The 16,768-nt window shown below is 35.7% G+C and overlaps 1 protein-coding gene across 2 annotated transcripts; it reads right to left on the reverse strand.

The window, feature by feature from the left end:
* Positions 1 to 1,599: 1,599 nt before the first annotated feature.
* LOC113229037 (facilitated trehalose transporter Tret1-like) lies at positions 1,600 to 15,200 on the reverse strand. Of its 2 annotated transcripts, XM_026462512.1 has the most exons (9): positions 14,962 to 15,200; positions 11,350 to 11,576; positions 10,607 to 10,784; positions 5,715 to 5,860; positions 5,352 to 5,484; positions 4,810 to 5,027; positions 4,446 to 4,640; positions 3,838 to 3,864; positions 1,600 to 1,617 (listed from the first exon to the last, which is right to left on the reverse strand). In XM_026462512.1, the coding sequence occupies exons 1-9, from the start codon at positions 15,032 to 15,034 to the stop codon at positions 1,615 to 1,617; spliced, it is 1,200 nt and encodes a 399-aa protein (XP_026318297.1). In that variant the 5' UTR covers positions 15,035 to 15,200; the 3' UTR covers positions 1,600 to 1,614. The 2 variants fall into 2 exon arrangements, with proteins under 2 accessions (XP_026318297.1, XP_026318296.1); XM_026462511.1 differs by lacking the exon at positions 1,600 to 1,617 and having other exon boundaries at positions 3,161 to 3,864.
* Positions 15,201 to 16,768: the final 1,568 nt, after the last annotated feature.

The following is a 16,768-nucleotide window of genomic DNA, read 5'->3' on the forward strand; positions in this document are numbered from 1 at the left end:
GCTAATCATGATGTATTTAAATCACATAACTCTTATAAACAACATTTATAAACTCACCTTAAAGCCAGTAGAAGTTTCAGAGTAGTCTACTTTATCAAAGAATTTGGGTAAGACTTCCGACATTTACAATTACAATGCTTTTCAAACCAGACTTGTGTATTATACTCTCGAAGGTGGTGTATATTTTATAACGCTGAAAGCTAACTTTCAAACTTTGTGTGCTAATAAAGTTATTTCCTGCTATTAATACCAAAATGATGATGAAAATTTTATTTGTTACTATTTTCTCCTGTTTTAGATTGTGTCCGTGGATTTGTGATATTTGGTACTTACAAAAATTCTCCATTTTCAAACTAATCACTGTGATTTAGGTAAGTCTGTGATAAGCATATAGTCAGATTTAGATCAATCTAAAGGAAAACAATAGCTAATTATTGTTTTTGAAGCCGCTGCATATGGTTAGCTTGTTGATCGGACTATTCGGTCAAATAGCCGATGGGTTTGTGTCCTTTTGTTTAGTCAACTATTATAGTTGAGAACTACGTGACCAGACTGGTCTAATAAGGAAAACCTCTGCTTGTCTTCTGTACAAATTACGTACAGTTTTAAAAGTTTTTGAACAAGTGCTGCAATTTTCATTTGTCCACACTTAATCCAGAAATTTGAAACCTAAGGCCTATTAGTAATTAAATGCTTGAATACTAGGGCTACAGTATATGGATGAAACTTGTGAAAAGTAGTCTAAATTGAAGACAGCGTTCCCTTTGGGTATGATTATGCTAATACGTTGGATCTAACAAAGAAAGTCTCAAACTGTACCCTCTACTTTATCTTTTCCCTTGTTACTTCAAGGTTCAAATAATAAGTGAAAATATATATCGCACAATTGCCAGAACAATATGTTATCTCCAAAACATCGATTTTACAGTACATCGATTTTAAACTATAAAAAAGTAATAAAATCTAAATTCTTATGTCATTGGCATCAGATCTTAGAAATACATATAAATTAACTTTTCTGATGTATTAAAAATACCTTTCATTGTATTGTTTCAAGACAGGAATTAAAAAAAAAAAAAACACATTTCACATTTTATCAATGTAAAGAAATAAATGAATATGTCACTTTGTAGATGATATAATTTTCTACAAAAAACACGTTGTTCAAATTAAGATGTTTATTTTAAAATTGGTAGTAGCGAAGGAAAAACGCAGTAACACAAAAAAACCCAGTGACTTTTTTTTTGTTTCATGATTTATTCACATTCATAGTCTAAAAATATAATAATTTGTTTAGGTATTATACGGTATTTTATACAACAGTGAAATTAATAATAAAAACAATCAATAAGTTAATTATTATAACTAACCTTCGATGAATGATGAATCACTGCTTGATGAACAAGTTGATGAACTACTCGATGAACAACCGCTGCTACTAACAGAATTACGACGTTTACGGATGTTGATCCTCCCTTTGATGTAATGAACAATATCTAAATTACAGCGGTATTGCTGCGTCTCCTGTCCGCCAAAATACGGACTTTACTTCTTTCAGAGTCACGCTAACGCGCGGTTGATCCGCAGTCGATTTGTCTATTTCGAGAAATACTTTCACTAACGAGTGAAAGTATGTGTGTGTGAGAATATAAAGTTAAGACGTTAAAGGTTTTTCAAATGGAACTGTGGAACAATCGGTAAGTGAAGCCTATGCTTATTCCTGGAAATTTTTATTTCGGCATCGTCCGACACAAGCGGCGCGTACTATAATATATATGTAATATATCTTTAGACAATCTGTCCAATGGTATATTTTATAAATATAGCGTCCTACTTTAAATAATAAAATCTTTTTCTATTAATTACCACTAAACATCAATCACATCAATAATCTACCTTAAGAGCTCTCATGCCAAAAAAGTTTTGAAGTTGGCTCCGCCCAAATTTGTGATACAAATATATGCCTGAAGTTCGCGTGACATGCGACAGGAGATGTTGAATTTTGCGCATTAAAAGTGCCAAATTCGTTTTAGCGGAATAACTCTAAAACTAAAGGGATTAAAAAAATCCGTAGTGACAGTTCTTGATCATGCATAAATATAATTAATTATCTAATTTTTGTCCTAATAACCTGTAGCATTTCGAGAATGAATCGAAAAAATGTGAAAATTAGAGGTCATTTCGTGATTTTTACCTATCGAGGAAACTTTATTGTTTTATGTTTCTGATTAGTGTCTATGCTTGAATATATCGTGTAGTTACTCATACAATATTTTATTTTTAACTTTAAAGTGGATATACCCCTCTAAAATCAAATCGAAGATTAGGAATTTTTCCTCTGCTCCCTTCTTAAGTTTCAAACACATTTTGTGTAATGTTTGCCGACAACGTATCTTTATTATTTGAATGTGAAAACAATGATCATAATAGTATTACCAAAATTAACGATTCTTTTGATATTATGAAACACTGGGTCGTGAAACACAATCTAGAAATAAATTTCAAAAAATACCAAAATAATTCAATTTCGAGCACATCAAAAGCTATCATTAGATTTGAATAAAATTGCAAATAGTCTGAATATAGAAGAAACAACACATTTTACACTATTGGGAATATTACATTGGAATCACATTTAAATTGGAAAAACCATATTGAAATGACTAAATCTAAATTGTCCAAGTTTATTTACGCGCTAACCGTTCTAAAAGCCAACACCAAACGCGAATGTGCACTCTTCGCATACTATCATATGTATGTGGTTACGCTACGGCTTCATTATGTGGGGCCATAGCACCGAAGCAAATGATCTTTTTATCATCCAAAAGAAATTCCTACGCATCATAAACAATATACGCCCAAGAGATATACGCAGGCCACATTTTATAAATGAAAAAATGTTGACTCTTCCGTCTATACACAACTTGGAAGCTGCCATGTTTTTAAGACAACATTTGGACCTTTTTAAGTTCATAGAAAGCACACGCCGAGACACAAAGCTCGTATTACCAACTCCAAAATTGGAAATGTTTAGAGATAGCCCACTCTATAGATGTATATTATTTTATAATAAAATACCAGACGCCTTCAAGAAAGTAAAGTGACAACACGTTTAAAACCAAACTGAGGTCTCTCTTGTTAAATGGATGTTACTACAGTGTGGGCAATAAGCCCAAATAGTCCAGTTTCTGATATGTAATTTTAAGAGTATTTAATAGTCTATAGTCTATTAATGTTAATTACAATATGATATATGTATTTCCTTCCTAATTATTATTATTATTTTTATCTTTAACAATAATTAATAGCTGCACCCCAAAGGGGTATGTATGTAATTATTAATCTTTGTACCTACATTGTTTGCAAATAAATAAATACATAAATATATACATTGACTATAACAACATGGACTTCAAAGATATTAAGAATAATAAAAGCATTAAGGAACGAAATAACAGGCATTCTAACACCAAATTCATTAATATGCTGCCGAGAATACAATATTCTTTACTGTACAGATGAATAAAACACACAGATAAACAAAAAATTAAAGACAAGAATGCAACAAGCGACCCTTATGATAGGTATTAAACCTTTCCGGGCATCTTTATTTACAAATCTTATTCTATGAGCGAAACCATGCCTTCATTTGCTCAACTCCAATTCGATTTCCTCAACGCTCTTTCCCTTGGTTTCAGGCAAAAAGATAATAATAAACACCACACTAAATAAATTTAAAACACTGAAGATGTAAAACACGTAATGGATGCCTACGGCGTTGGTGATAGGGGCGAAGATGATGAGTTGAACGAAACTGACACACCAGGAGATGCTAACTATCATGGCTATTATTTTTGCTCGGATCTGGAAAGAAAATATTTAATGTTCACATGATTTAAAATTACCAATTACAAAACCGTACGAGATAATGAGTTCATGATATTGAGAATTCGTTTTGAAGGTCAAATTACTAAGCCATCGATTTTATTAATATAAGTAACTATATCAATAGAACCGAATATTCAATAGAACCGATTCTAGTGATGTATTTGCCATCCATGCCATAATACGATAGTATTAATGGGTACTTCACGAATAAATCGATAGCATTGTACCATCGACAGTTATACAGACTACAATAATATTTATTTCGAATTGTTTTTGTCAACATAGGACTTTAGATTGTTTCAATCAGAACCATCATCATTGTTATCCTTGTCAAATTTGGTCGTAGTAATTACACCTCTAGTTTTAAAATTAACTATGTTAGTTTGCCCTCTCTTTTGCCGTCAAATTACTACAGTGCCCAACATTATGTGAGCATTCTGGACATGTGATGCCACTAATATATTATGCGCAGAAAATGGTTGCTGACATTTTGACATTCAAAGTATCAATCACGCTAAATTTTCGAATGTGAATTAAAAAAGAACACAAAAACTTACTTGGAAATTAAACATTTCAGACATCATAATATAAGGCACGGGACAAATACCAGCAGCGTAGAACGCCAACGCCAAAATTATGCACGCAACTGTCAGCCATCCAGGAGGAAATATGCCGTGACACTGCAGATGAATGATGATTGCTAGGGAGATTAGGCAGATGGCTACGCCGATTAATCCAATCGATGACAAGGTCTGAAAGAAACAAGAAACTGACAAAAACAAAAAGGAACTAATTTTGAGACTTTTGGTAATCAAGTTCATCGTACATGTTAATAAAAGTAAAAGGAAAAAAACAGCGAAAATTTAAATAAATAAGGACATAACATTACAAAAATTGATTTAAAAAGAAAATTAAACTTACCTTTCTCCCAAAACGTTCAATACAAGCCATAGATACGAAAGCTGCCAGAACCATTATAACGGGAAAGCTCAAAGTTTGCAACTCAGGATTCAAGGTGACTCCTGAAGATACCATGATGGAAGACGCATAGGTAATAATAGAGGTGCACCCGTTGAATGCTGTGATATTGAGCATTACGGTCATAAGCAAGGCACCGCGACGCCAGGGTTTGTGCATCCCTAAAAATATTGCAACTATTTTATAACAAGTCAATGTTGCATTCTAGCATAAATAAAAATACCAAACATGAAAAAATAATATTAACCACCAGGCGATCTTTTTGTTTTGAATTGATTTTTTTTTTAATTGAATATTACAGACAGTTACCAAGCAATAGTATCTCTCTGTGCACTAGGTTTAGTCATTCTGTGATCGTTAACCTGCTTGATACGCGTAACTATCATGTCACATTTAACTGTTCCACAGCGTTACAATTATGCAAAGAATGATAAAAAGAATTATTTATGGACGATTCAATACTTATTACCACGTAAGGTACGTACAAATAGTTTTCAAAGACACATTAGGTATAGATTTGAAATACACATCTTCGTTTCTTAAACACTGGAATTCATTTTGAACGGGTTTGTCATTAATATCCAAACGTCGAAGTAAAGCAATGGTTGCAATAGCTTCCTGCAATATAGAAAAAAAAAAAATAGTTTTAATGCTTATAAGTAAATGGAACTAATTTTAAATGAGTCTACGTCAGAGAAAGATTTTTAGGAGATGGTGGCAATCCATAGTGACATAAAAGGCACCAAAGTAGGACTGATTACAAAATTGGTACTGGGACCGACAATACTAGTATTTTTTTAGTACAGAATATATTTATTATTATATCGTTATCCGTGTATCTCATTCACCTCATATCTCTTGACTTTGACCAAGAATGCGGGTGTCTCTGGAGCCTTTAGCATTACCGCCATGGTTACCACAGGTACTGGTAATGCTATCAATATCACTGTTCTGTAATCCAAGTACGGGCCTATTGCGTAAATAAGAAATATACCTGTAAAAAAATATTTTGGCTCTTTTAAGTCCATTAATACTTGGACGATAATTTTTTTATCTGCAAAAGCTAGCTTTTATCTTTTCCACTAGATACAACAGAAGAATACGTTTATAGTATCTCAAGTACTATCGGAAACTTGTTATAGATTTGGGTTCTATCTGTAAGTCGGAATTTCTCAGATTAAGTCTTTACAGAAACGCAAGAGACTGGAATAACTTGACTTTATCTGAATTGCAATAGCTTTAAAAGCACTTGTAACAGATTGACTTTACTCATTTTGCAATTTTTCGTTGTTATTTCTACATTCTACAGTCTTAAATAAATAAGTCTTAAGTAAATTTTCCTTTTTCGAGTCAATTACGAGGTAATGATAATAATAATAATAATAATGATTTATTTTCTCAAACACAAACACAAATCTTACATTAAATAGACCCAATGTTAAATATATAACCGCTATTTGTGTGAGACTGGAGGCCGTACTAGGTACTAGACCTGTATTACAGCTGACCAGGCTCCTACCAACCAGACAACTCATATTAAATTAATATTGAACTATAAGTGTCGAGTGTAAAACGATTCAGTAAATAGTAACGAATAAAATAAAGTAAGTGACATTTTTGTGTGCTGTGAGCCACTCTCTCTCTGTGTGGGTGAGTATGTGCATGCATGTGTGTGTGTGTGTTAAGTGAGACTTTGTGAGTTGAGAGAGAGTGTGTGTGTTTATATGTGCGTGTGTGCGCGTGTGCTTGTGAGTTCACGATTGTAAAAATTAAGCAAGAACGGTAATAAGGTTTTCAGTTTCAACATAGTCTAGTTTCATCAACCAATTAGAAATAATATATTTATAGTCATATCTGCAAAGTTTATAAAATATAAGTAATAAATTTTATTTATGTATGAATAACCATAGGAAATGAAGCTATTTTTCCGGATTTAAACGGCGTATATTTGTTTTTTTAAACAAACCGACGATTCGGGCCCTTTACAGGTCCCATGGTCACGGTTGACTGAGGTGGTACAGTTATTTGTCAATAATAAATTGATCTTAATAAAAATTCATTCAATAAAATAATTTGTAAAACTTAATATAGCATAAATTGGAATGTTTTCTTTGTAAAATTAAAAATAAGGTAATTAATTAGTAACTATTGTAACTATAGTGAAAAAATAGGGTGGTTTGTATCAATATTAGACATAACTGATTAAAGACTGTAACACCTCAGTCAACCGTGACCATGGGACCTGTAAAGGGCCCGAAACGTCGGTTTGTTTGAAAAAACAAATATACGCGATTTAAATCCGGAAAAATAGTTTCATTTCCTATGTGTAACAATCGCGAAAACCTAAGAACTCGATATATAAATAACCACACAAAAAACAAAAGAATCGCTGTGCAAAGCTACTACTTGCTGCGAAGGTTGAATCAACAAAATGTTTACGGCGTTTATAGAGCACTGAATTTGGGTCAAATTTCATAAGGGAGTGTGCTTTTAAAACTGTATGGAGGATAAAGACTTGGCGAACCGTTAGCACTTCGCAATTTTTGTGTAAGTTAACAGTGGAATACAGAAATGGTAATTTCCAGCCCACATTCAAAACGGCTCTTTGAGTACGTTCTAATTTGAGAATGTTAGTTTTAGCTGCTCCACCCCATCCAGTGGTACAATGAACGAGCAAAGATTGGCAGAGGGCTACATAAACCGTTTTAATGATATTAGAATCAGCGACTTGTCGTAGCTTTTTAAAAACAATTGTCAGTTTTCTGAGACGCGAGGAGAGTGCATCAATCTGCGCAAAATACCAAGATATTTAACATAAACAACATTTGCAATTATTGGGCAGTCGCAGTAATAAATTGAATGAACAATTTTTAAAACAGAATTTGCAGTGGCCTGATTGACATCTTCCATCTCAAACAAGGGAGCAAAGTCAATATTGTCCCTGTCACACTCGAGGGAAGAGTAATTTATTTGCCTATATGTTTTGGAAGGGTATGTAAGTTTACAGAATGTGATCAGGAAAAGTAACACGCAGTCATGGTCAGTCAGTGATGCATTTGCAACATAGCAGAAAGCCGGCTTAAGTGATTTCAAAATCACATAATCCAGATCCAAGATCGTTTACGAGTAGGGAGGAAATGTGCTGGTAACATGCTATGCCTGGCTAATAAGTTTAAGTAGTTGGTCGAGCGATGATCGACGCTGTCCCTGGAAATATCAATGTTCATTTCGCCGGCTACGATTATATTCTTGAACGAGGAGTACATACAGATCACTTCATCATTGGAAGACCGTTGACTGCTCCCCCAACACCAAAATTGATAGACAGCAAGGAGAGTCATCTTAAAAGATACGAGCGCCTTGAAAAGGTACGACAGCATTTCTGGCAGAGATGGCAGAAAGAATATTTGTCAGAAATGCAACAAAGGACAAAATGAAAGGTCAATGCAACAAATCTGAGCGTTGGAGATATGGTTTTGTTGGCTGAGGACAATTCCACTTGCATGGAAGCTGGGTCGCGTGCAGCGCCTCATTTTCGGATCAGACGGCATAGCCAGAGTCGCAGACATCAGAACTAACAAAGGTGAAGTGCGGCGGTTCTTCCATCCGCGGATCCGTCTATATTATAATTGATGCTTCTGATATTTTGATTGAGTAATTTTAAAGATTTTGTCTTTGGGCGCAATTTTGCGCAATCTTCCATCATGCAAATCGAAAACTCAGCTACCGAAACGGAGTCAAGATCAGCATTGAAAGAAGTAAAGTTATCGAATGTTAAGTTCTTAAAGATGAGAAGTTATAATGTGGAGGGACACAATAACAGAATATATTATTATTTGAGTGGTTCGTGTTCGTTTCAGGTGATAGATTGTTGAAATAGTGCAAAATATACAAAGATAGATAAATAGAGTTCATAAAGTATATACAATGTTATTATTTAATAAAGCCGTTCTTAAAATTGTGTGTAAGTGTGTAGTAGTAGTTAAATAGTCGAGTGTGTACATAATTCAATTCGTAGGGTATAAGTGATAACGTAAAGATACAAAAACTGGGTAAAAACATGAATTTTTAGCAGGCACAATGTAGACGTTTTAAGTTTAAGAAAGTCTTCTTCGGAAATTATGCGTGTTGCCGGAGTGTCATATCTCCTTTTTATGTAAATTTTCCCACATGCTGTCCAACAGCTCTCATAGTTTTCTTTTTTTGCAAAGTTCTGAGCCAGATAAAAAAGATGCCTGCCTCTCGGGGTTAGCGATTCCGAACCAAAAATTGGTTTTTGTGGTCCAGATGTTCGTAGCTGGGTGGTGTTCAATTTTGCATTCTTATTTGTTTTATTAAAAGTTTTTACTGATTTAATTCAACTTTCCTTGATAGAAGAAGAAATGAATTAAACCAGGACCGGATTCGTGACTGTACTTCTAGAATTTAGGCGGTGAATATCTTTTATATTACAACTTTGAATTGGTTGATTCACTGCGCTGCCAATACTCTGCACAATCTCCGTCAAATTGTTCCTATTCTCCGAATCAGAATTGGCGATGTTTCTTATCTCCAACATAGCAGAACGTGAGTTTCTTTCTAAAATGTCCGCTGTATTTTCGAGTGTAGAGATACGTTTTTTTAAAGCATCATTTTCTCTTTCAGATTTATCCAAACTTTCAAGCAATTACTGATTTTTTGGAGAAGAATTCGATGGATTTTTGGATTTAAGTATTTTGGAGCAGCATGTTACTCATAGTAGTATTTAAGGAGTGGAATTTGGCGTTTTGTTTACTTTCAAAATTTGCAAACAACTTGTTCATTTCACTCATTAAAGCTCTCGAGTCCGACACGTCATCGCAAAATTTTCGCTTCGGTCTTCGTATAATACTGGGAATACTTTCAGCACCATCGTTTCCGTACATTAAGGGGCTCGCACCACTGCCAGGGTCAGTCGTAAGGTCCGGAGCTGATCCACTCATAGCTTTTGGAGAGTGTTGAACAGACATTCTCCCGAGTGGTAAATAGATACTATTGATTATCACTATAGAAGTACCAGGCAGACAGAAGCCTGCAGAAGAGTTGTGGTTATGGTAATGCGATAAGTGCAACGTGTATCCGATCAGATCTACCACAATGCGAGCACCAAGCGACACTAGCTCTATTAAGGGGGGAGTCAAGCAACTGCAAAATGGCGGCCGACAACTTGAAGCCGTTGAGTTGATGACGTAATATAACGGCGATTGTGATTCGTATACAGATTGAAGTGCGTACGTGCATCCGAGCATGCATACGAGGGTCCAAGCAAATGGCAAATAACGGCCGACGACTAGTTGCATTAATGACGTGCGCTTGACGTATACAACGATGTGATACACAGCAAGGTGAGTGTGCTTACATGCGTGTGGTGTAGAGAGAGACGGCAGCGGTAGTCGGCTCCATCTTGACACGCGACGTACCGTAGGTAGTAGACGGAAGTACCAGAGCACCAGGAGTCACGTACGTACTTTATACGCGAACCATAATACATGGTTCGCGTATAAAGGTGGAGAAATCTCTTACTTGTTTATGTTGCCTTAGTATTTTGCACGAATTATATGAACACCAAAATTACTTTTATTTATAATAATCAGACTAGTACGTTGGTATGTCCAAATAGATTTACGTCCAAGAGGGGAGAAAAGGTATTCAATTCCTACGGATAACATTTTAATGAAAGCTATCAAGAATGTAAAATAATAATAGTAAGAAAATGACAAACCTATATTCTGAAACATAATGAAAAGAGATCCCAATAAACCGATATTGTCATCTTGACTAATTTCTTTGATGTAAATAGGGATAACATTGAAGCAACCACCAGCAGCTAACCCTGCGAATGCTCGTCCGACGATGAGGGTCGCGACGTTAGTCGCTAGGATCTTTATTACCCAGCAAATCTGGAATTAAAGAACCTTCTGGTGAACTTCGGAGCACTTGGGTAACCTGTTAAAACTGTAAAAGTTAGTTGTGTATTCGTTGGAAACGATGCTTGTTATTTGATTGGAAGTCAGGTGCACAAAATGCTATGGGACACGTTTGGAATGCGTTAGTTATTAGTATAATGTATATTTTAATAAATAACAAGCATATATTATTTAATAATAAACAACACATTTATTCGCATAATTAGTCTTTATTTATTCATTTGTACAATACGTTATTCAATAAACAATTTTATTTATTTATTAAATAACAACTATATTTTTTCTGTAGTGTTGGTAGTGGTGAAAACCTATAGAGACTAGGGCATCTTTTAGTTTCCCTATCTAGTAGGAATGACTAAGTTCATCATCATCAACCTATTTATACGTCCAGTCTCAGGCGAAGGTTTAAGCCTTGGTCCGCCACGCTGGCCCGACGTGGCTTTAGGAACTTCACACGTTTTGGTGATGAATGACAAAGAATTGACTGATTGAATGAATGACAAAGTTATGTGGTGAAAAATGTTGAAAATAAACTTACAGTCTGAGGTATAATAATCGCCAAGACTGCAATCTTCCGCCCAAGCTTATCAGCAACAACAGAATACAATGGTCCTCCAAAAGCAGCTGACAAAGACAGGGTGCTTGCAACCCAGGAGATTTCGGTATCCGTCAAGGGACCAGTTGGAGAATCGTTGGATTGTAGAACTTTGGTCGTTGCAGATATCCAACCGAATTGCAGACCGAATGTTAAGAGTGTTGTATTTACTGAAATTTGGAAAGGTTATGATTGAGAATCCAATGTTATTACTATTCCATAAAAAAGAAATTCTAGTATGACTTCTAAATTTTGGGTAAGATGCTAGCGGTTTTACGACCTAAAATACGCTTAGACATATTTAAACATCATGTCTAACAACCGAAAGCAGAATAAAAAAAAATATTCTGTGATGGTAGAAGCGTAAAGGTGCACACAGAGTGTCAATGACATTACACAAGAATATGTCTTGTACGAAACAAGAAATTGTACAAAAAGCTATGCGTCAAGTGTTTGATCCCATTACTCTTTTTTCTATACAAACGATATTTGAAAATTACGTCGACTGGGTAATCCAAGGGCTACATAGTAGGGCACACATAATAGAGCACATAGTAGCATAACCGCAGAAAGAGTACTTTGGGCTCCTTGTTGCTGGAACTGAAGTTTATTTATTCACTTATTATAGTCCTAGACCTAGTCGTTAACCTTTTTTTTATAACACCAAGTGACGGGACGAACAAGTCCTGGTAGTAAGCGCACATACACACGCCTGCCCATAACAGTTGCAGTGTAACTCAAAGCTGAGGTGATTTAAAATCATAAAGATCTGGGGGTAGCGCATTAACAGTGATCCTTAGATCGTTGTCATTTAAAGCTTTGAGTGGCATTGCAACGTACATACCGTCACTTGAAATCGCTAAAAAAAGAAAGTCTAATGTCAACTTTGGATCGTTTGAGAGATCAATCTTCGTGACGTCAATGGAATAAATTATTATTTAAATTTCTCACTACGTACTGAATGAAATGAATGAATCAAATATTCTTTATTGTATTTTTTTATATAATATCAAGTGACGGAACCAACAAGTGGTGAAGCTGGTGATAAGCGACACGCCTGTTTATAACTCCAAAAGATCTGAGGGCCACTGCCACTGCGCCCGTCACTCTGAGACATAAGTTGACAAGTTCCATGTGCCTGTCACTTCACCAGCACCCTTACCCTTCACAAACGGAATACAGTAATGTATTCCGTTTGCGACTATTAGTGCTTGGCGGTAGAAATAGGTAATGTGGCAAGACTTCCTTGGACGAGCTCTTTCACAAGGAGCTGTACTGCTAACTGAGCTGTAATAACCTTTTAATGTGTTAGCCGTTGTATCTTTATAACATGCATACATAAGCTCACGCCCTAGTCCCGCAGGAGGGGTAGGCAGAGACCACGGAACGCCACTTTGCTCTATCCTGACACATTTCTCGAGACTCATATACATCAACTACTCTTTTCATACAACTTCTTTTATTATTGTCACTCCGTATACCAGCCTTTTTGAGGACATCACTGATCTGATCAATGTATGTTCTTTCTGGGTCGTCCTCTTAAAACCCTTCCATCCACATTCGCATCATAAACCTGTTTGGTAATTTTTCTTGCATCCATCCACTCTACATGCCCAAACTACCTTAACATTCATTTCTCTATTCTAGTCACTACATCCTTTTTCAAGCCACATCTTTCACATATTATTCTATTCTTCACTCTATCACTCAATTTTATTCCACAATTTATTCTCAACGATCTCATCTCCACTGCATTAATTCTACTTTTATACCGTCACGTTCTCATTTCTTTTAAAAACCATCTCTTTCGTCTTCTCTGCATTAATTTACATACCGCTCTTTCTAAACGACTCATTCATAATATCCAGCATTTTTTGCAACTCTCCTTCCGAAGACGGCACAAGGATCACTTGGTCGTCAACATATACGAGACATTTAATGGGCTGGACTTGCCCATTTTCACTTCATAATCATTCTCACACAGTTTCTTCATGCAGTTGTCCATAAACAAATTAAAGAGCCAAGGTGACGCTACGCATCCCTGTCTGACACCTCTAGAGATACGAAACCAATCAGAAAATGTGCCATCAACTCTGACACACGCACTGGATTCCTCATTAAGCCATTTGATACGCATTCTGAAATCACTGTGTCGGAGTGGGGACTCCGAATTCGGACAACACTAACACCACCACAGTATATCCCTCTCCACTCGGTCATAAGCCTTCTCCAGATCCACAAATGCACAAAACACTTTCTGGTGCTTTGCCAGAAACTTCTCCGTAATGCACCTTAAGGAGAAGACTTGGTCCGTATATCCCATTCCCTTCCTTAATCCCGCTTGTACATCTCATATTTTCTCATTCTTCTCTTTCACAACTCTATCAGAATCTTTGCATACAATTTGCCCACAATGCTAAGTAAACTGATACCGTGTGGTAATTTTTGACTTCCTGGTGTGGTCCTTTTCCTTTATAAAGTGGCACAATGACGGCTCTACGCCAGTCTGTTGGTACCACACCACTAGTCCAACATTTGTTGAAAAACATACACAACCAGGAAGCCACCAGCTCTTTACCAGCCCTTAGCATTTCACCACTTACCCTATAATACCCTGATGCTTTTCCATATTTTAAACTTTTTGTAGCTTTTACAATTTCACCCATACTAATCTCTTCTTCCTGACTCCCAGTGTCCGGTTCCTGAATCACCTGTGACGGAACCTGAGGCGCGGGTTCACCACAATTATACAATCCCTCAAAATAACCTTTCCATCTCATTTTCACACTTACCTAATCTGTTACTAATTCACCATCTTCACCTTTCACGACATTAATTCTAATCCTTTGCAACCCTCCCCGGGCTATCCGAACCTGTTTCCAAAGCAACATTTGGCTGGCCCGGAAATTGTGGGATATTTTTTTTTCATACCCTTCCTTTTTGTCCTTTTTCTTTTACTCAACTTTTTCTTTAGTTGTTTGTTTGATCCTTTTGTGCCTATTTTTGCATTCACATCGTCATCTGTCACAGTTACATTTAATCTCTGTGTCTTTATAAGGGATCAGAAAATTGCATAAAATGTATTTAGATTTAAAAAAGGTATAGTTTTTGGTTCACCTGTTTTAATGTGGAACTATGTCAAACAAATTACAAATAAAAAGAAAAATTATTACGATTCAATCTGCCTGGACTCGAAGCAGCGCCTGTGGAACGTGGGTGCTGCTCTGCTAACTGAGCTAAAGAACGAACTTTCTGTAGTATGATTCAAGAACCATATTAGTAAAAACACATCATTATAATATTTAATAAAAATAATAATATTGAAATTAAAACATTTTATTCAAAATGAAGAGATAAGCAGTCAGTGTTGATCGAGTCTTTATATAATTGACCTGTATGGGCAACTTGTTTACAACAACTGGTATAATTAAGTAAGCAAAGGGTCCCAAATCTATTTTCAGTCCGTATCCATTAGTTCGTCAGCCAGTTAGCAGACCAAAAAAACTCATATACAATATGAACAATAAAATAATAAAAGAAAGCAACACTACTTGCCCAGTATCGCTAGTAGCCATTGTAAATAAGTGTGCCCAGTTTTGGAACAATTCTTTTCCGATTTCACTTGCATTTTTAACTAAAAACTTAGATTACAATATAATTAATAATTACATTAATTACACACAAACATTGTCTAAAAAAATAGTAAAATTTGTTAAAGCTTTGAAGAGCAACCGTACTCTTATAATTTTCAAACACTTTCGCTAACCCATTTCTTTAGGGCAAAGCAACAGACGGACTGCTTTAAATGTTAATAATGTTTCTACTTTTATAACATAATTTTTTATCTTGATAAGTATTAACATGTCATATCATACGGTATTATTTATTTGTTTAGGAGTATCATCTCGGAACTTTCTCAGGACAGATTTAGTACGACCGATAAAGGGTTAAATACATCCCACTATTTTGTTTGCCCAGGTTTGTCTTTAATTTTTCTCTAATATCGCCTCTAGTGCGACCGAACTATATCCGTCAATTTTCAACTTGATACGCTAACATCCTCACATCTAACATGATACTCCTCAACGTATAAATGTAACACCGTATGAAGTAATCACACACAGGCTATCTACATGCGGATAGACATACAGATAGCAGCCCCATTCTCGTGACAGATTCTTGGAACTAAGCAAACACCTGGAAACCCTAAACTGTGTGTACCAGAGGTACTACAATTTACATATTTGAACGTTTTGATGAGTAAACATCCAAGTCCCGTAAAGGCGCGTTTACACAGTCAAGTTCTACAGCAGTAAACTGTTGCAATCCGATGTCGTGTTTGCATAAGTACGCGTGTGTTCCATTTGGCTTGGATTAGTTGACTCGACAGTACAACCGGATCATGAGGTTCAATCATAAGTATCTTTTAGCTCTCTACTTCTTTACCTGTTTGTTTTGTTTCCTGTCAAACCACAGTATATCCAAATACTCACAATTCAAATATTTAAAGTAATTTGTTTATTAATTGTAAAACGTTGTTCAAACAAATGCATAACAATTTTATCTTCGGTGTATTAGTATTAATAGCAGCAATAGAGTTCCATGTGAAAGAGTTCGTCCAGGGAAGTACTGCCGCCTTTCCTATTTCTGCCACCAAGCAGTAATGTCAGAATTACTGTGTTTGTAAGGGTGCTGGTGAAATTACAGGCACATGGGACTTGTCAGCTTATGTCTCAGGGTGCAGGCGGGCGCAGTGGTAGTGCCCCTCAGAACTTTGCAATTTAAAGCTCTGAGTGGCACTGTAACTGTTATTGACAGACGTGTTGCTTACCATCAGGCGCAAGACTTGTACGTCCCGTCACTTGATGTTATAAAAAAAGAAAAAGATTTTTTTGATGGTATTTGCATAAAAAGGCGCACTTTATTAAATAGTACTATCAAACGTTTTAGCTACTTTTTACACGTTATAAAAGGACAGCATCGTACAAAGAATGGGGAATAAAACTCTCCCCTGTGGTACCCTACACTTTGTAGCTATTCCGATTATTTACCAACAGAAATGAATTAAATTTAAATCAACATTCTCAATTGCTTAGCTCAGGAACTAAAAACAACTGCTACAAAGACATTCAAGTACCTACGCAGAGAAAAACATATTTCCGTCCATCAAAATAGTTGTAGTGAAATTCATATCTCTGTTTGTATGTGGCAAATAACGTGCCTATCATAATGTTTAAATAGAATTTGAGCACCATTCATGATAATAATTGCAACCATCAAATATCCTCTAACTTTTGTACTACTGCAATCACCGTCATATACTTAAACCTGTAAATTCCAAATTAATGCACAATGTTACGCA

Source organism: Hyposmocoma kahamanoa, unplaced genomic scaffold (genome assembly GCF_003589595.1).
Source record: "Hyposmocoma kahamanoa isolate Upper Pololo Valley unplaced genomic scaffold, ASM358959v1 270, whole genome shotgun sequence".
In the NCBI taxonomy this organism is placed as follows: Eukaryota; Metazoa; Arthropoda; class Insecta; order Lepidoptera; family Cosmopterigidae; genus Hyposmocoma; species Hyposmocoma kahamanoa.